At 39.2% G+C, this 20,808-nt stretch overlaps 1 protein-coding gene and 1 pseudogene across 3 annotated transcripts; both read right to left on the bottom strand.

The window, feature by feature from the left end:
* Nucleotides 1–1,402: 1,402 nt before the first annotated feature.
* Nucleotides 1,403–16,913, bottom strand: CCNL1 (cyclin L1). 3 transcript variants are annotated; one of them, XM_073023496.1, is made up of 11 exons: nucleotides 16,420–16,903; nucleotides 16,039–16,113; nucleotides 15,492–15,601; nucleotides 9,653–9,773; nucleotides 8,793–8,857; nucleotides 6,912–7,011; nucleotides 6,695–6,799; nucleotides 6,465–6,606; nucleotides 6,107–6,218; nucleotides 5,909–6,007; nucleotides 1,403–3,261 (listed from the first exon to the last, which is right to left on the bottom strand). In XM_073023496.1, the coding sequence occupies exons 1-11, from the start codon at nucleotides 16,720–16,722 to the stop codon at nucleotides 3,207–3,209; spliced, it is 1,287 nt and encodes a 428-aa protein (XP_072879597.1). In that variant the 5' UTR covers nucleotides 16,723–16,903; the 3' UTR covers nucleotides 1,403–3,206. The 3 variants fall into 3 exon arrangements, with proteins under 3 accessions (XP_072879597.1, XP_008006787.1, XP_072879598.1); XM_008008596.3 differs by lacking the exon at nucleotides 1,403–3,261 and adding an exon at nucleotides 4,428–5,220 and having other exon boundaries at nucleotides 16,420–16,900; XM_073023497.1 differs by lacking the exons at nucleotides 1,403–3,261; nucleotides 5,909–6,007; nucleotides 6,107–6,218; ... (1 more) ...; nucleotides 6,695–6,799; nucleotides 6,912–7,011 and adding an exon at nucleotides 7,055–8,545 and having other exon boundaries at nucleotides 16,420–16,913.
* A 2,355-nt stretch (nucleotides 16,914–19,268) lies between these two features.
* On the bottom strand, nucleotides 19,269–20,531 carry LOC140713474 (keratin, type I cytoskeletal 18 pseudogene; annotated as a pseudogene).
* Nucleotides 20,532–20,808: the final 277 nt, after the last annotated feature.

Genomic DNA, 20,808 nt, shown 5'->3' with positions numbered 1-20,808 from the left:
GAGCCTACCAGTTTGCTACCCCTAGGCTGTTGTTTACATCTATGAACTCCAGGAACCTAGTCCTCTCTTTGTAAAAGGTACAGATGTTCATGGGTGATTGGACACCCCCAAATGAAAGACAAGAAAGTGTGAATGATGATGAAGGCTTTAAGAAGAGTCACTCAGAGGATTGGTAGTATGTTAAATTCATCCATTCCTCAAGTAATATTTATTACATGCCCTAATATGGGCCACTTATAGGATTAGGTGAGGGACATACAATAATGAATAAACTACATCCCTGCCACTCTCTTACAAGCTTACATTCTAATGAGGAAGACATTAAATGATAAAGTAATTTCAGTTAGTGGTAAGCATTGTAAAAAAATTGGTGCTGGTTAAGGGATAGAACGTGACAGGGGTGTTTAGAGAGGCTTATTTTAGAAGGGGTGGTGAAAGCAGCCCCTCTGGAGAGGACTGCAGAGTGGGACCTAAATAAACACTATCTCTGAGACAGACACATCCCCACATGAGGATGGCAATAAAGGCGCAGGAAGAGATGTGCATATACAAAGAACAGAAAAAGCGAGGTTGATGGGAGCGGCCAGCAAGGGGTATTTTACAGTGATATGGGAAACCACTGGAGGCTTTATATATTAGAGCAATGTGATTAACACTTTAAATAGATCATTTTATCTACTGTTCAAAGGAAGGACTGTGGCAAGGGCATGACAGACAGAAATCGGACTACACATACCAGAAAAGTGATAGCTGAAACAGGGAAATTTGATGAACTATAAAAGCAGGCAGGGTAGGAATTTTCTTTGTACTTAGAACTGGGTTAGAATTATATTGAACATAGATGGCAAAAGCAGAAGGGAGAAGAGGACACCTGAAATCAAAGAGCCCAAGCAGTTTTTCATGCCTTAATTATAAAATCTTGTACTGTTCAAGATTTTCTATAAGGTACACACATTATTGAAGATACTGTATTAGTATTAGTGAAGGAGCATTCTCAAACAGCTGTCTTTTGAACTGTGTTTATGAGAGTGGTAGAATTCAAACTTTTCTGAATATTTGAGTGCTTTCCAATATGAAGTTTGGGTTGCAGTGGTAAAAATAAATCCTATTTGCCCAACACATATACTACACAAAGTGTTGTAAGGGCCAGTAGACAAGAGGTAAAATAACTTAAGTCACTGTGGAGGAATGATTTAAAATGCAGAGCTGACAAGGAAGTCCATGTTCCTTCCATGTAACAGACGGAAATATTCAAATGATTACAAAGTCAACCTTTGAACAAATGGAAGTGTTCAAATGGTTAGAACACCAGGCTGTGGCTTCCAGCCTTAGAGTGAAAGGGATGAGGGGCTCAAGGCCCACACAATGAACGCTGCTCCCTTCCAGTTTTCACGTAGGGAAGTGATGTTCCCCTTAACAAACCTCATGCACCTCCTGTCTCTCCGACCCCTGTAATATGCCCATGCATAAGACCCTCAGCATGTCCATGCTTTTAACTTCATTTTTAAAAATCTGTTACGTAAATTTTCAAACTTATGATTGTTAAAAAATTATTTTTTGAAAACTTTCATGAAAACTGAATGTTTTAAAGTAAGCTTTTGATGCAGACTGTGGTGTTAATAATGGGGTTATAAGTGGCAATACTTAAAAGCAATTAAAGCAAAACTTAGAACTTCAGTTCTAAGAAAGAATTAGTCATTTTTATGTTCACTTTGTTTTAAAATGTGAACATGGTTAAGAATTTCACCGGTCTTTAAAGATACCAACTGCAAAGGACAAACGTAATGTTCCATAACATGAAAGGACTTGTATTAAGAATCAGGATTTCGCTGGGCGCAGTGGCTCACACCTGTAATCTCAGCACTTTGGGAGGCGGAGACGGGTGGATCACAAGGTCAGGAGATCGAGACCATCCTGGCTAACACAGTGAAACCCCGTCTCTACTAAAAATACAAAAAAAGTAGCCAGGTGTGGTGCAGGGAGCCTGTAGTCCCAGCTACTCGGGAGGCTGAGGCAGGAGAATGGCGTGAACCCAGGAGGTGGAGCTTGCAGTGAGCCGAGACCACACCACTGCACTCCAGCCTGAGCGACAGAGTAAGACTCCATCTCAAAAAGAAAAAAAGAAAAAAAAAGATTTAATTCGTGGGTCATTTAAGGAAAAAAAGTATCAGGATCATTAGGACAAATAACATTTTCATTGCTGTAATGGGCCAACCAAAACATGAGACAGAGGACAGAGGGAAAACAGATACAAAAGCCGGTGAAGTACAAGCACCAATGGATAACAACTGAGAACCCAGTAAAATACCTGGTGGATGAGGCAGCAACCTAGTTTTCAGTTCTAAAATAACAATCTGGGTGTCCAGGCTTCTGAATTCCAGACAAATAAAAAAATTAAACCTGAATCTGTTCAAGCCTCAAGATCTACCAGTTTACTACACAGTGGACAGAAAAATGTGTTCAGTGACAGCACGGAGTTACAATGAACAAACCCAGGTGAAAAATTCTTCTGGACATGACCCAATTTCAAGTAAGAAATACGGAGAAGCCTGTGGTTAAAGCCAATGCAACATATTTGGACTTTCAACAAACCAGTTAAAACAAATCAGAGATGAGGGCTTTCTGGATACTGACAGGGGTAGTATAGCATTACTTTTAACTCTTACAATAAAGCTATATGGTGATGTTTTAAAAATCCTCAATCTTGTGGATTGAAACACTTGGGAACAAACTTTCCTTGTATGGGATTTTCTTCCCAATAGCAAGGGTGGAGTGGTGAATTAGTGGGATACAGATTAAGTAAGTTTTGCTAATCATTATTTTTGGAGCTGATAAACAGGTATTATGGGTATTCCACAATTTTGTTTCTCAAAATAAGTTTGAAAATGAGTATTACTTTTAGAGAAAGCTTTGAAATAGCCATAGAGCAGCATGAGGTTAACATCCTTTGACAACTTAGAAAACAGATTCAGTAACAGACAATAAGACAAAAATCAAGACCCTGAAAAAAATTTTCGTCTAGCCCACAAAGCCACCTCTAAAAACACCGTTAACATACAAACCTCATTCCACATGCAGGTGTATCCTCCACAACTCCCCATCTTCACAAACAACCCTCACCCACAGCACTCTTATCTCCCAGCAAAGATAAAGCACATAAGTAATTTCAGTAAGAATTTAATACTTGGGAGGCTGAGGTGGGAGGATCACTTGAGGCCAGGAGTTCGTGACCGACCTGGGCAACGTAGCAAGACCTCGTCTCTAAAAAAAAAAAAAAGTTAAAAAAAAATTCAAGATTAATTTGCTAACAGGGCCTTTGCTGACATTTGCCTCTGCCTTTTTTCAATGTCTTGTAAAGGAAACAAACTGTTTAGCATTTAGAAGCAGTTAGCTTTTCAGAATATCAATTTATAATTCAGCAATGTGTATTACAAATCATGCAGAAATGTCTTAATGAACTACCTACCCTCTTTCAAGCATGAAGTGGCTAATTTACACTGGGTCTTGTTAGTTTCTGGTTAGTCTTTATAGTTACAACTATAACTAATTTAAGTAGCACTCCCAACACTTTTATATCCTAATGAATCTCATCTCCTTCAAAGGAGTTGCCTTGAGAAGCTATTTTTTCCAGCCTCCACCACTTGCCATTGGTGAACACATTGTAAGACTTTGGAATCCTCTTCAGAAGCTGTAACTTTATTTTTAAAAATATCCTTAGCAGTAATACATCTTCCTCTTTGTGGGTGTATTTTATTTCTTGAAACAGCAACAAATCACTTGGAGCCAAGTCTAGTGGACAATTAAAGTAGGTAAAATAAATGTAATGGGGACCTTAGTGTAATTATAAAGTAATGCAACATTTTTGACTTTTAAGATCTGTAAACTGATTTCCAAAATCTTGAAAAAAATACCAAATGTGAGTAACTTGAAAACGTTCATTTGGATAGAAATTCCGGCCTTTTCATCAAAACTTCACTTCTTTGTGATCAGCTTATATTCTATCAACGACTCAAGTTCAGGGGCCTCGCCTTTTCTCCTAGCCTACATAAAAGTCATAACATTAAATGCCTAAATTATACAGAACTGTTAAAGCTCAATAGTTACTAAGTTTTGATTCATTCAATACAGCACCTCATTTCAGAAATAGTACTTAAATCTGACTCAAAATTACCTTATGCAAATCAGGTTTTTTGGTTTATGCTACAATATAATATTTAATGTTACATTGTTGGGTGACTCCCATTCCCTTTTTCCATATATACAGTGAAGACTTACAATACCTCACAATGCAGTTAAGAATTGCATTTTAATAATCTCATACTACAGCTAATGGAGGAAAGAGTAAGTTCATCAGAAAACCAGTACAGCCATTTTGCTATTAAAATTTTGCTTTTTAATAATTTATTTAAATAAGATATTTGAAGCAGTTTAGAAAAAACAAGATTTGTATTTTATTTCCTTGTAAAAATCTTTACACATGCAGACAAACCAGTGTTAAGAAAGTATTCACCATCATTTAAACAAATAACCACTTAAATAGAACAGTGTCTGCAATTTTATCTGTATAAAAATAAGATACATTTTTACAGAATTCACGCTCCAGTTCTTATAGCAATAAACAATACACAACTATAATAAAGTACAATTGAACCTGACCATGGTTTTTAATTAGATACTGCTAGGGCATTTTAATGTGCAAAAAAATTAACATAGTTCTTTTCAAAAGAAAATGTCCTCAGTGTTCTAGAGACCTAGAGGGTTTCAAGAAATCAAATCCTAATCAGTTTGCGTTTAATGTTTTGATTGAGTCCATACATCACACTGTAGATAGGCAAAACCAAGAACTGATGCAGGCTCAAAGGAAGAGAAAATCAGCGCCTGTGCCTGCCATGTCCTGAGCGACTGCCACCATGGTGCTTGCTTTTATGGGACCTCTCAAAGGAGCGAGATCGTTCACGCCTGTCTCTATGATGTCCCCTTTCATGCCTGTGCTTCTTGGCTGCATCTGAGTGATCCCGAGACTTGCTCTGAGATCGAGAACGAGATTTTTTCCTTTTATGACCATGTCTGTTTGAACTTTTTAAATCATCTCTGGTATGCTTGGCCTTAAGGTGAGGAGAACCATGATTATGATGTCTTCGAGGGCTTTCACTGTGACTGCGGGACCTGCTTCTTGATCTCGAGCTGTATGTTCCAGATCGACTCCGCCTATTATTATAGCTTAGATAATAAAAATTTGAAGTTTAGGTTCAGTTTCTATGGGGAACAGATTACTCTGGTGGTCGCTCATAACAGGTTCAAAACAAAACTACCAGCTACATAAATGACAAACCAGAACTTTTCAAAATCTCCCCACCCATCACTGCTGTATGCCCAAGCCTATATATCACATATTAAATCTTAAGCAAATGTTCTTATGTCTATATTCCAAGGGGAGTAATTAGCAATTTTTAGTGTCCTAGAGCTATGCTTTTTATTAAATGTCTCCCACATGTTCAAAAGACATTGAAGAGCCATGAGGAGCTAACAATCTAATTACAAGCCTAACTAGGAAGGATTCATTGGTTAATTTGATTATTAGTTATTAATAAGGGGTTAATGAAATACATTTTCTAACTGAAATTTTTTAAAAAAGGAGTTTTCACATTAAAAACAATACTATGGCCCTCAAGCACTTTGTGGGTAGCTCCTACACTTCTCCAAAAAACATGGGAGAAAATATAACAGAATGCCATTAAGATACTGTATGTCCAGAACATCTCCAGACTCATTTCTCATAATTTACCTCATATTAAAAGCCTAATTCTAACCTAACTTTGAAAATAATCTATGTTCAATTTTTAAAGAAAACACATTAACCTTTCAAAACCCCAAATAAGACTGCTTCTCTAAGAAAACATTTACTTACTGTCTTCTTGGAGTATGTGATCTAGAACGTGATCGTGTTCTTGACCTTGATCGACTTGCACTTCTGCTATTTCTACTTCTCTTGCTGTCTTTTCTTACACTTCAAAAAATCATGACACATTAGTTACAAACTTAGTGTGTTAAAAAGTAAACACATAAAAGATTCCTCAAGCCAGTTTTCCAGCCCAAGTATACTCACCCATTGTAAGGGCTTTTGGAAGCCTGTTGTCTATCCTCAGGTTCTTTTTTTACTGTCTTCACATTAATGGAGATTGGTGATTTCTCTTCAGCTTTTACTTCTCTTGGCGATGCTTTTAAAAGACATAACAGCATGTTAACTACTGGATTTAACAGAGGGCCAAAAAGTTGTTTCTAAATGTAACTCAAAGTACCATGCTTCCGCTTCCAAGTATCAGTCTTTAGTTGACTGCCATAAGAGAACATAGTAGCAGCTTCTTAACATCATTTTTCTCTATGCAACTTTCAAATGTAAAAGCTCTCTAATAGAAATACACTTTCAGTGCCCCCAAGTCGTTTTAATTCTAAATACATCTTACATGGCTTGGAGGCTGGAGAAAATCCACCGAGGGTTGAAAGGGCTGGAGTTCCATCAGGATTCAATCCCTTTGCTTTTAATTTGGCTTCTTGTAAGGCTACTTTTCTTTTTTCTACTTCTTTTTCCAGTAATTCATAGTTTGGCTGTTGGGGAAAAAAGAAAATTAGTATTTCTCCCTTACAGTAGCTTAGACTCTTAGCATCTTGGCACAAACGAGTAAATAGAGAATACCTTTTTTCTGGTATAAAGCCTAAGCGTTTCTATGCAGATTTCCTGGATTTCCTCTTCCGTAGTACCAAAAAGAAGAAACCAATGGGGACGAGTTGGCAATGGAATCTAAACCATAAGAACAGAATGGTTTAGATTAAATTTTTGCTAAATCTGTATTGGAACCACCGAAAATTTGTGTGATTTATCCTACAGAACAAAATGGGAAATATACACCTACCTGAAGTGCTCTAGCTGCAAGGTAGATGCAAGCACATGCTATAGTCTCTGGTTGAAATCGAACAAAAACATTGGTTCGAAGACTGTCATTCATGTAATTCCTGAAAAATATTTCAACTATAAGCTTGTATGTAAACAAACCAGTTCTTCTGAAGCTTACATAAAATTGGAGACTCAATCTACTTTATTCTTTTTTCTTCTCTTATTTATATTCACATCCTCATATTCTAGCATATAACAACTCTTAATTCAAAAAAATCAGCAAGTAGTAAGAATAGTAGGACCATTTGCAATTTTCCTATACATGAGCGAAGCTCTTTTAAATTATTTCGTATTACAATCCAACTAGAAATTACTCCTAAACTTATAATATATTTCTGTAAAAAGCAATGCTTTCAAAGTCAATTCTGACATGATTAGTTTCAGAAATGATAAACCACTCCAATAATACTTCAAGCCATTAATTACTGACCATCTCTCCTTTATCCACAATAAAAGCAGTGTCAATCAAGTTCTTCTCAAAAGCTCAAAATACCGTTAACAGGGGTAAAAAGGCATTTTCAGTAGGTAACAAGTTAAACTTATATTAAGAAAACTAAGATATTTAGAAAATCTAGATAGGGAAGTAAAGAGCAATAAACACATATAATGGCCTTGTTTACATACCTTTTTTGTGACTAGGTAAAAGAGATAAACTACTTCAGTTAAAAAATTGCTGAACTTTTATTAATGAACCCTCCCCACAACATTCCTAAACTATTAAAGAAATTTTACAGGTCATTTAAAAGGTTAAGCTGAAATTAAATGGACTATTTCTTAAAAATCCTAAACCATGAGAACTGCTATAATCCATTTTATGCAACACATACTTAAAATGTCATGCATTTTATAAAAGTAATGAGACTTTTCTAACATTACAAATATTTACTGAGTCCAAAAGAAGCATGGCAGTCATTAAAAGGACATCTTGCTGGGAAGTCCAAAATATAAAAATTACTTCACTAAGTCCTTCACATCAATAGTCTTAGGAAACAGTAGTTGTGGCTGATCCACAAACTCCTTGGCTTGACCTTTAAATAAGCCAGCACTCTGAATCACACATCTGCATCTCAAAAAGTCCAAGTGCTAAAGCATTTAAGCAATATAATAGTAACATCTCTTTTAAAAATGAAGTGCTTCTTGCTTCTAATATTATTATCCGCAATACAGCCAAGCAGTTATATAAATTAAGCCAGTGTGGGAACTGGTGCCCATTTTAAGCTGCAAGTTTGTAGTCTCCTTTGGTAGAATTCACGCTATACATACTAAAAATAAAACTCCTAATAAGAAACCATTTAATTCATAATGGCTGGACAACAAATCTATCAAAAATGAACTATTCATTTTGATAGTTACAAGTATACATTAAATACATAGGCATGTCAAATAGTTACTTCTAGAAGCAAATATACAAATCCTTTTGACACCCCGACAGAACTAGAAGATGCTGCCAGATGGATATGGACCACTTCAGTGAATCTCGGATGAGAGCTTGCACTGGATTGGCTGGAGAGCAGGGTAGCCAATCAGGCCATCCTGAGGTCATGGGCTGAAGTGCAGAGGGCAGAGTTCTATGACTTACCATCATGGACTACCCTTTAATTAAAGAGTAGAAAAAAGAACAAAGTTAAATTGAGTTCTCCATTAAAAGTAATTAGTCAAGCCAAGAAAACAGGAAGCAGAAATAAGCATTATTTACCTTTTGGTTAAAAAAAACAAAAACAAAAAACAACAAAAAGCCCCAAACAAACTTATCTCATTATTTTGGAAAGGGAAAATGAAACTTACTTTATTTCTGCTTCTGTTTTCCTGGCTAGGAAAGAAATCTAAAAAAGTGACTTACCAGGCAGTTTGAACCAGGGTTTGATTACGTTCACATTCTAAGACTTGTAAATACATAACAATGATCTGAAGGACAAGGGAAAAAAACTCAATTTAGTATACTGGTAGTTCTTTCCGAGTAGAGTTCAATGAAAAAAGTAATTGAAAATGTTAGATTCAAGTTATAATTCTGCATCGATAATACAGACCAATTTAAATGTACGTAAGATTCTAATGTGAACTGTTATATGACTAGATTTTATATAAATTCTGTTTAGAAGTACATTTCAGAATTGTACAGGAAAAAAAGGAAATTAAAAGAGTATTTTTCATTGGCACTTTACTATGTGATGGGCACTGTGCTAGATTATTTCACCTCATTTCCCAAGGTACATTTCTAGCCCAGGTAGTCCTGACCTGGCTAACTCACTCTACCGCTTATATTGATAACGAAAGCTAAGAGACGTTGGGAGAAACAAATTTCCGATAATGCTAACAGTGAGCAGCCAACACACTTAGAACATTCTACTATGACAGTAAGTGTGCCAGACACTTTTGTAGCTACACATTTATTCCTTGGAATGAGGAACTTTATATCTCTGTATTCTAGGTGGAAAAACTGGGAGTTTAACCACAGAAACAAAAATAACTTCTCTATGAGCACACAATTAAGATTTAAGATTTGAACCTACATTTTTGACTGTCACTTTACTGATAAATCTCAACATCCAAAAGAATGTTTTTCGAGGAAGCCTGAACCTTTAAAGGAATGCTTTTTAAAACCAAGGTTAATGCTCAGATAGAAACATAAATTCATATAAAATAGAATTTTTAGAAAAGTCCTAATACTTACGAACCCAATTTCTGAACTCTACAACTCACCTTATGAGGATGCTTGACATGAACACAAAATCCCAACTCCTTTAGCACCCTCCTCTCTGCTTTGATAACTTGATTTTTGGTGTTAATGTAGTTCTGATCAAGGATCAGGGGGCTTGGAGTCCTATAGTTTGTAAGAAATAAAATCAAAACTGTTTTGCACATCCAAAAAATTTTATTTGTGGCATCTCCATTTTCCCTTCCAACCAACTATTGGCAACAGAAACCAGCTTTTTAAACTCCTGCAAACAAGTTAAAGCATTAATCTTGTGCTGTCCAAGTTATGCTAATTAAATATATACATCTACGAGACTAAGTTCCTAAAGGAACTAACAATTCTGTAATGAAAAAAATTCACTCCAATGCTCTATTTCATCCTTGCCAACTTTTCCATTCTGCTTATATTCTAGGAGTGTATATATATATATATATGTATTTCACTTTAGTGATAGCATGATTTGTTATCACAAACCTCAAAGTCTCTCCAAGAGACTTTCCACTGGCCAAAGTAATGTGCTCCAGGCTGGTCCGATGGTAGTGGGTTATCAGAACTTACTAAAATCAGTGTCACTAAAGTTGGTATACAATCCCCCCACTGCTATTTGACTGGCTTAAAAAAAAAAAAAACAAAACTAATGTGCTCCTAAGATTTACAGTACTATAAAGTCCTCAAAGATCATACTGATTTTTCAGTCATTCTATAAAATAATAACTCTTGGCTGGTTTATGGCCAAAATTTTTCAAAAGTTGGGGGGGAACAGTGGGTAGTTAATCCAGATTCCCCTCCAATGGGGTAATACGTTTTTAACAATCTGTTGTTAAGAGCCTACCTGTTTAAAAAAGTAATCTGAAAACTATAGATTCAGGTCAATTACCCAAATAAATTAAAAATCACATTTAAAACTCCACGTGACCCATGAGATCCAGGCCAAAATTTGGTCAGGGTTGTAGTTATTAGGCAATATGCTTTAGTATTAATATAGAAGAGAATGAAGGGCTACAGTGAGGGAACCAGAACATATTCAAGGGCTCTGTACCAGACTAAATTTTGGTAACTCGGAAGTTTCTATAATATAGAAGGTTTATGTTAGTGGTTTAATGCTTTAAAAGTAGCACATTCAACTGATGTTATCCCCATATGTTTTATTATATAGTTTAAAAACCTATTACATAGCTTAAAAACTTACAATAAAAGACGATCTTATTTATGTCTTACAATTCGGAACTGGTTTCTTCCCGAGAAGTTTCAGTCAGGAAAGATTAAGGAATTGGGCTTTTGTTTTCTGTTGTTGGTCATGTCTGAAATTTACCCAAGTCCAACACATTCTTAGATCCAACCAACAAAAACTACAATTGTTATCAAGACACTGATTATATGGTAAAAGTAGAATACTTCAATATTTTTGTCCATACTCATTTCATTTTCAGCCAAAAGACTTAAGAGTCTTTGCTCTAGGCAGGATACACGATCTATTTTTAAGACAGTCATCCTCTCTACCCCAATAAACATCAGATCCAGAAAAATGTATCTCATATTTTTAAAACAAAAATCTACTTTGATACATGCACCGAAGGTCAGAAAACAATCTGCAATGAACTTCATTATCCCTATGGTAATATTAGAGTAAAAAGTCAGTTATCACATTTTCCTTACTTTCCTCCATTTAAAATTATTACAGAAACCGGAATGCTTACTAAACAAAAATTGGCAGAACTGACAAGATAAAAGACATCTGTTACTTAAAATGGCCTTCACTCAGACCCATTCCTCACACCTATGAGGAATGAGGCCACCAGCTGGCCTCATTGAGCTGCTTTCTAATATTAACGTGTAATGATGAATCCATTTTATCAGGACAGTAGGCTACAAATTGCTCTTTGGAAAATAAGTCAAACTTAATTCTCATGAAAGCAACCTCTCTCTCTCTATATATATATATACATACACATATACATACATACATATAAACATATTCCAAAGTTCTTAAGGTTTATGATGAGGTTTTATCATCATAGGAAATTTGGAAAAACATTAAACCAACCTCAGACTCTTTTTAACTTATGGTGGTGTTATCTAATGGCTCTCCTTAACTGGCATTAAGAGATAAAATAGCTCCAGTGTTACAGCTGCACACCGTTTTAACTCTTAACCCCTTGCGATCCAGACAGAAGATGGTATCATCAAAATCCCTAATAAAATGTAATTTTATGAAAATATAGTTGTCTCATTTTTCTCTATTTGTTAATAAAAATGATTGACACCTCTTAACCTGCTTTAAGAGCTGCCTTCAAATGGTGATATAATTCATTTGTTCTTGCAATTACACTAAAGCAGCTAAATATCTGTTTGAATTATAGCCACTATTTAGTCCCAAATCAGACTTACACGCAATATTCTGTTTTTGTGTCAAAATCCCAACGACATCAAAACAGATTTAAGAAAACTAAACCCATTATTTACTATAATTCAATATACACTTAACTTCTTGCTTAATCCTGCTATTTATTACCCACAATTTTCAAAATTAACTTTGTGGGTATATAACCTAAAACCAGACACTTTTATTTTGTTCAGAATTGGTTCTACCTCACAAATCAAGGGTGCACCGTAATTTACAACTACCTGGTAGAGATTACTTTGTATCACAAATTTAAAAAAATGTATCTCCATAAACCAGCAGTAAACAAAGTTTCAAATTACAAATTAGCACTTTCTGTTGCAAAAAGCACATTAAATTAAGGTCTGCTAGAATTTTTTCCTCCCTAATCAGGTAAACTTTCCTTGCCAATAAAGTCTGGGGAGGTGGCATTTTAAAATCTCTTTAAAAAAGAAGTCTTCATCTATTCAGAGAAAACTCAGAAATAATTTTCATTATCAACACACAAACTCAATTTCTGCTTTAAGTTTCTATTGTCCGATGTTTCTGATTTACACGAGAATTATTTTCAGTTTTAGAAAATCCTGGTCTTCGGTAATTAGAAGTTTATTATATGGTTTGTTAGAGAAGTTTTTTTCCTTTAGCATGATTATGTAATTGACATATAACTCAACAATAACAAAAATTACAAAGTCCAAACATGGTTAGTCTCATTTATGTGTTACAAAGACTGAGAAATTTTGGAACCAGGTTCTCAAGAGACTGTAAGAGATAGGTAGTTTACAAAGAGGCATACTGCCAAGCAATATACAAAAAATCTGTAATGCCTACTTAAAAGCAGAAACATTCTTTATAGGTATTTAAACAAACTGAAGGCCACCTTGTAGAGCCACAGAATTATACTATAGAAAGCTGGTAGATTAAGTAACATCACTTAATACCTTTCCAATTTGTACCTATCCAACTTTTATTATCTATGGATACACTGAAAGTACATCACATTTACTAATGAGAATGGTTAAAGCAGTCTTTGAAAATTTTAATACGCTGCATCTCAAAAGTAAATATTTGGAAACTACTACAATGAAAAAGCAATCGTCCCTCTAAATTTAGCTATTTATTGTGAACTTAAAAGATAATTATTGAACCACAAAAAATTGAAGGAGGAATAGGCCAAACAATCCAGGATGGGAACTAAGCACTGGTGCTTTTTAAAAAGCTCCTCTGCTAATTCTCAATGTGTAGCCAGGGTGAAGAGACCAATGACCTACAGGCGACATGAATAATATATCTCCACTGTAACTGTCACAGTCACACTACAATTTAAAGTTACGAATAAACGAGATTAAAACAAATAGCATCATCAAGACAAGTATGCTTTACCTAACTAACGTATAATACCGACAGTACTTTCTAATGACATTAACCTGTGCAAAAATAAATACAAAGCTATAGTTCTAATAACTTGGACAGCAAAGACAAAAGCTTGTAACAAGAAACAGGAGTTTTTCTAAATGGTTCACCAGTGGCCAACCTGTTAGTCCCCGATTCCAGTGACCTATTCTCAGAGCACTGGCTTCTCCTTGGGGATTTTCGATACTTCACTCACTGTTGCCATGACGACAGCTTCATCTCTATGTACCACTCCACATCACCCAGGCTTTGGTAAATGTAGCTGGTCGCTGTATAGTCGGTTGCAAGGGAAAAAAGAGTTGAAGTTAATAACATATACAAGTTACGTGCTTGAGTAAACTTGTAATATGCATAGAAACACTTTTACATCCTGCTTTAAAAAAAGGCTTCCATGCAATTAACAACTCCTTTTAAATTTTGCTATAATCAGACTTCTAAGATTGAAACAAAATCAGTTTCTCTGTAATAATGACCCAAAAAACAAAGTTACATCAGACACAACGATCAGGTGAGATTATATTATTTTAAATTCCATGGTTTTTACAGTTAAGACCTATTCTGACATCAACGAAGAAAACTTAGTCTCACAGGAAAATTTCACAAAAGATAATCATATGATTACATAATAGCTGGCTCAATGGTTCAAAGAATAATACTAGAAAACCATTTCCTTTAAGCAAAGAGAAACCTTTGACTAAAGATAGAGCCTTGTATTAGTGTCATAACTTTAAACATCCTGAAGAATCAGCCAGGTATCTAAATACAGATTAAAGCTCAGACCATACCAAAGACCAATTTGAAATCTTCCCAATTCCCAGGGACTCATCAACAAACTAAAAGATGTTTTAGGATTTAAAAATTATTCTATCCCTGGACACAGTTAAGGTGAATGAGAAAAGATGGGGGAGAAAAAGTATGTAGGAAAACTGTTTCAGACTTTTTGACTAGGATATTTTTTTTTAAAAAAAGAACTATCTGTAGACTCACAGAATAGACTAGTCATCTTAAAGTTGCTTTAATATTTGCTTGTCTGAATAGTTCCATTACTGCCAACTTACAGATTCAGCCAATAAGGACTACTCATATAGGATACTAACAGCACTAACCAACATACCCAACCCCCAGAACAACTTATAATCCTTTTAATAACTTCCTTTCAAACTCAGTACACTGACTAACATCACTACAATTCCTTAAAGAGTGAATACAAAAACTAATCTACACCAAATATATCCTTCTGCAGTATGTACTGAAAGTCACCTGTAGATGCAGGAAGTCCTGCAACAAACTTTTTGGTACTGCCTCACAGGAACACATAGGTCCACATAAAATTATGTTACCACAACACCTAGGAGATACTATTTCAGTCTCTGTATTTTCTTACAACATCAAATAGATGAGCCTTATCTAAATGCAACCCAGTCAATCTTGTTAATTTTCTAACCCACTCACTGAGACTGTATCTGACCAAAACAAAATACCTGTTTATTCCCTTTGACTTCAAACTTCAAACTTTATCATCCTGCAGTCCTTTCAGATCCGGTATTATTCGATATATCGTAGTTCAATGTTGAGAAGTACTCTAACAAAAGCCAACCTCAATTGATAAAGAATTAACTGGGACTTCGAGTAGAAAAACATAATCTACACAGAACTTTGCCACAATATTAACTTAAACTACAGTGTTTAAACTTCCACAGCCTTCAGTCTTCAGAGAGGGGAGAGGAAAAATAACTTACAGAATACACTCACACTTGAGCCAAATGTACTCCCTTTCTTGTTTAATCTTAAGCCACAGGCCTGGCTTCACAGCACTGTTAGGATTGTCCATAAATGCAACTGCCTCTACAAACTTTAGATAACCGGTTAATTATGTTTCTTTTTTCAAATTATTTTAAATATCAGTGTTCCTATATGAACTTTAACACCTAAATTAAAGTCCGTTTTCTTTTGCATCCATATTCACTTGAGAGGAAAGATGTTTTGATTTGATGACGGGTGCACAGTACAGCAGTAGCAAGTGATGCTATGTTCAATAATGCCAATCTTACCTTTTTCCTCTTAACTGGCGTAGGTGGTGGAATACATTAATCACATCTCTTATTCTTCTAGGTGCTTCTTCGATTTTTGATGCAAGATTAATACAAGCCATAGCAACAATCTGAAAGAATCCATAAGCCACAAAAGCCATTGTTAGATTAAACTCACTTTGAAGAATAAACTTTAGAACACAAGTGGGACAATCTTTAGTAAAATTAGAGCGGACATTTCTATGCCATAAGCCTACCAGCTATGCTAGTACTACACTCTTTGTTGTTCCACTCATCTTAATTTTGGTTCCAGAGTCAAGCTCAATCTCACAGGACTTCTGTATTTGGTTGAAAACTACTTCTCGTTAAGAGGGCACTTAGGCTCGGGATCCATTTTCTGGATTGTGAACCACATTCTAAAGGTTTCCACTTCCTGGCGAGTGAGAAGTAGGTACAAAGGCCTAAACTAAACCACTCCCTTTCTGGAAAAGCTGGCTGCTAACACTACCCCTACTTCTACCCATTTCCGGATGAAGAAATCCCTTTTACCCGCCTCCGCTGTGCTTACCTCGAAACTGTGTTTGACGAAAGATTTGGAGTAGAAAAAACGATGAAACAACACCTGCCCCGTTGCCATCGCCACCTGCAGACAAGAGAGGAGAACGGAAGCGCAGGGGTCAGGCGGGCCCGCTCCAGGCGCCGCCGCCATTTTGTGCCGCCGATCGCTTCCCTTTCCCCTCCCGCCGCCGCCGCGAACAGCCCGCTGCCAGGTCCTCCCTCCGCCTCCGCAGCCCCCCGCCCCGGCACACCCCGGCCCCGGCTGGGCCCCGAATGGGAGAGCCTGAGGGAGCCGTCCCCACCCTCCCGGGGCACGGTGATACTGGGATGCGGCGCAGGGGACGGAGGGGAGGAGAGGAGCGCCCAGCCGACCCAGGGCCAGAGCACTGACCTGCGGCAGCCGGAGGAGAATGCCGGCGGCCTGGATGAGCTCGCAGCCCAGGATGCGTAAGTCTGTCTCGCTGGGCAGGTCGAGCCCGTCCTGCATGGATGGGGTGGGCGAGAGCCTCTCCTCCGGAATCAGAGAGTGGTCGATGGTGAGTGAAACTTCCGAGTACAGGCGATCGCCGATCAGGATCCCTCCCGTCGTGGTCGTCGTCGTGGTCGTCGTCCCGGAGCTGGAGCCGCCCGCGCTTGGGGCGGCAGACGAGGCGGCGGCGGCAGCAGTAGCTGTCGAGTGAGGCCCGGACGCCATAGTCTTAGCGAGCTGCACGCAAGCTCAACGCAGCCGGAACCCGAAACAAGACTAACCAGCGTTCTCGGCGCGACGGATATTCCCGTGACCGCCGGGTTCTGGGCCGCTTCACGCCGCGTGCGCTTCCGCCCTGACGTCACCACGCCGGGCCGCCGCGCGCCAACTAGTCCCTTCAGGCCGCGCCTCCGCCCTCGGTATTCGTGCCTGCGAGGAGAGTGTTTGGTGCTGCGACAGACCTTGGGGTCATCAGTGGCTAAGGAGGCCTTCTCTAGCCAAGGCCTGTCGACACCACCTTGTGATACTTAGCCACACGAATAATGGAGCTTTACAAGATCCCTTATGCCCAAAATAGAGATGGCGGCGTTGGCTATCATCTCTGCGCCTCTTCACCCTGCGTTCCGGCCTCTTCCTTTAACCTCGGCGCTGCCAGTGTTCCGCATGTACCAAGGGAAGTGGCGGCCGGCCTGAGCGCGCTTTGGCGGGTGAAAGTGGTGACTGGTGTCGTGTGTGGACGAATGTGTAATATAAACTGACCCTCAAGGAACCTGGAGAGGGCTGCTTTACAGTATTTATCCAGCTTTACAGTATTTGAAGAACACAGGACAGTGGACTGTATCGGTTCCCAGATGAAAGTTCCCCGGGGGGCGTGTTTTTGCCAGTGTGAGGAAGTAGGGCGGAGGCACAGGAATGACCGCGAGGGCGGCTGCTTTCGTAGCTCCGCTTGCAAAACTCCTGCTCGGCCTTTGACACTGACAAGGCTTTCAGTAATCTGGAAAATCCCTAGTTTCCAAAAATAGTCTTAGGGCGAGGACTTGACAGAGGTAATTTGATTATGCCTGGGAGTGTCAGTTCATACATGGTTACCTGCCGAGGATAGGCAGAGTAGGTGAAGTCAACCTCGTGGGGTTTTTTTTCTGTGATGTTAGCTAGAAATTTCCAGCATTTCCTGAACATTGAAGTAAAAACGATGATACTGATCTAAACTACTAGAATCTAAGTTGGAAGGAAAGTAATGCATCACGTTTTACTCTTGACGCTCAGAAAGCGATACCCCAAAGACTGAGAAGCTTTAGAAGCTGCCTCATAATGCAGGTCCCCCTAACCTTGACTTGTTGCCCGCCCTTTCCCCAAGTGCAGGGAGGTGCTCTCTGAAATTTCCTTCCCAGGCTAGAGAAGCCTCTTTGTAGAAGAAACAATCGCATTTCTCCCCTCACTGAGATCTGGTATCCTATTTCAGAAAGACAGAAATGCAGCCATGCCTGGAGGGACTTTTTCACAAGATAACTCTAAAGAAAATTATTTGCTAATTAGTTTCTGTCCATTCATTCTTCCTAATAATCATTTGCTGCTTCTCAAATGTCTACATTTCCCATCTCCCCTTTCCCCTATGAAAAAAGGATATAAAATCTTCTGTACTCCATTAGGCTACTGGGTCATGATTCTCCTGCTATTACTCCGGTGTTATGTATGCCTTGTCTCCTGTTAATCGCCTGTTATCAGTTGATTTTTTTTTTCTTTTTTTAAGGTGGAGTCAGTCTCTGTCGCCCAAGCTGGAGTGCAGTGGCGTGATCTCGGCTCACTGCAACTTCCGCCTCTCGGGTTCAAGCGATTCTCGCACCTCAGCCTCCCCAGTAGCTGGGATTACAGGCACACACCACATGCCCAGCTAACTTTTGTATTTTTGTAGAGAGGGGGGTTTCACCATGTTGGCTAGGCTGGTCTTGAACTCCTGACCTCAGGTGATCCGCCCGCTGTGGCCTCCCAAAATGCTGGGATTACAGGCATGAGCCACCACACCTGGCCTTACCAGTTGATTATTTAAGTGAACCTTCAGCGGCAAAGTTGTTTTAAAACGTACTGATAATTGAGCCTTGTCTGCAGAGGTTGAGGTCATTGATTTAAGGTGGGCCCAGCCAGTGGTTCAATTTTGCCTGTCTTCCAGTGATTGGAATGTACAGCCAAGAGAGTGTAATTATGGTGCTGGCAGAAGTATTAACCTATCTGGATGTCACTGTCTTCACTTTCTGACTAGGCTGCTTCTTTCCACCTCAGTATTTATGAGAGATCTATAATTTTATAACAAACTTTTAAAGGAGACTTGGTTTCCTTAAACACAACTGATAACAGCAGTTTTCTGGTTTTCTTCCATTTTTGTTTTTAGAGCCACTGTCTCACTGTGTTGCCCAGGCTGGCTTTGAACTACTGAACTCAAGGGATCTTCCCACCTCAGCCACCTGAGTAGCTGGGACTATAAGTGGCACACCACTGTGCCTGGTCAGTTTTCTGGTTTTGATAACCTTTGGTTGTGTGAGATATTATCATTGGGGAAAGTTGGAGGAATATATAGGAGAAGTCTATTTTTGCAACTTCCATGTCTTATTTTCAAATAACCCTAATTGATTATTTACTTCATTGAAACATTGGACTTCAATGAAATCATTACCTATATTTGTAATGACTTGAGAGTAATATAATTTAACTTATTTTTTTGACCTCTGAACTTTTTATTGGCCTCCTGCCCCAAAGGGTACCCTGCTTCTGCTGGTTTAATGTCTCAGAACTTTGGTGTCTTTGGTCTCAGATACCACTTTGCCATCCACTATCCAGTGGATGGTGGTCTTTTGGATGGTTTGCATGGAGTTGCTGCTGTCCAGGGCATCACCAAGATTGAAGTCCTTGCCGTCTTCCAGCAGGTGGCGGTAGGTGGCAATCTCAGCCTCCAGCTTAACCCTGATGTTCAGCAGGGCCTGGTATTCCTGGGTCTGGCACTGTCCCTTTGCCCGGGCCTGTGCCAGCTCTGACTCCAGGTGCAGCAAGATCCTGTTAAGCTGCTCCATCTGCAGGGCATAATAGGCCTCCACCTCCCTTAGGCTGTTCTCCAAGCTGGCCTTCGGATTTCTCATGGAGTCCAGGTTGATCTCCAAGGACTGGACTGTATGTCCCTGTTATCATCATAGCAGCTCCAACCTGGGTGGACAGTGTGATGACCCCTGTGGTGCTCTCCTCAATCTGCTAAGACCAGTACTTGTCCAGCTCCTATTGGTTCTTCAGAGCCAGCTTGCCATATTGGGCCCAGATGTCTGCCATGATCTTGGTGGGATCCTGAGATTTGGGGACATCTACCTCCACATTCAACCCAGAGCTAGCAGTCTGGGCTTGTAGGACTTTTACTTCCTCTTCGTGGTTCTTCCTCATGAAGCACAGCTCCTCCTTGAGAGCCTCAATCTGTCTCCAGCTGCAGCCGAGTGACATTGGTGTCATGGATTTCGTTTCCATGGATGTTGTTCTTCACAGACTGGCGTGTGGCCAACTCTGTCTCATACTTGACTCTAAAGTCATCAGCAGCAAGACAGGCATTGTCAATCTGCAGAATGCATTGTCCACAGTATTTGCAAAGATCTGAGCCCTCAGGTCCTCGATGGTCTTGAAGTAATGGCTCCAGTCTCTGACCTGGGGTCCCTTCTCCAGGTGCTCCTGGATTTTGCTTTCCAGCCTCTGGTTCTTGGTCTCCAGACTCCTCACTCTGTCCAGGTAGGAGACCAGGTGGTTGTCAGGCTTTGCATGGTCTCCTTGTTCTGGATGCCACTCATTCCTGCCAGACCCCCAGCCATCCCTGCGGCCAGGACCTGGGACCCCATGCTGCCCCAGAAGCTGGTGGAGTGGGACATGGAGATCCGGGAACCAGAGCCCCTGGCGCCTGCACAGACGCTGGCCATGCTGCTGACCAGCTGGGAGTTGTAGCTGGGCGCCTGGACAGAGCCCAGGCCCTGGTAGTTGGTGGAGAAGGCAGAGTGAGTGGTGAAGCTCATGCTGTCCAGGGAGGAGGGTAAGAGGACAGGACTCAGGCTTTGCCGACCAATTTAACTTATTTTTAAGACATATCTTAATGAAAGATTTTCTCCTCTTTAGAGTCTTCCACTATGCCTCTCCAATAAGCTGGCTTGGTGACGTCTTGATATACTTTATATTTTTACCCACTAGGTTCATGATTAATCCAGTAAAGGTTCACAAGCATAGGAGGGAGAAGTCTGGGGGATGTGGGTGGGAGGAGGGTCCCTTGCTCTCCAGTAGTGCCCCTCTCTACTT

Source organism: Chlorocebus sabaeus, chromosome 15, assembly GCF_047675955.1.
Source record: "Chlorocebus sabaeus isolate Y175 chromosome 15, mChlSab1.0.hap1, whole genome shotgun sequence".
NCBI classification, from domain to species: Eukaryota; Metazoa; Chordata; class Mammalia; order Primates; family Cercopithecidae; genus Chlorocebus; species Chlorocebus sabaeus.
Note: the sequence above shows the minus strand (reverse complement) of the source record. Positions and strands in the feature narration are given on the sequence as shown.

What these genes read in the sequence shown, in the direction of transcription:
- CCNL1 (XM_008008596.3), bottom strand. Translation starts at nt 16,722, where the DNA reads ATGGCGTCCGGGCCTCACTCGACAGCTACTGCTGCCGCCGCCGCCTCG. An exon ending in TCGTCAAACACAGTTTCGAG is followed by an intron (nt 15,602 to 16,038) that starts GTAAGCACAGCG and finishes GGATTCTTTCAG; the next exon opens with ATTGTTGCTATGGCTTGTAT. An exon ending in CGCCAGTTAAGAGGAAAAAG is followed by an intron (nt 9,774 to 15,491) that starts GTAAGATTGGCA and finishes TACAAACTATAG; the next exon opens with GACTCCAAGCCCCCTGATCC.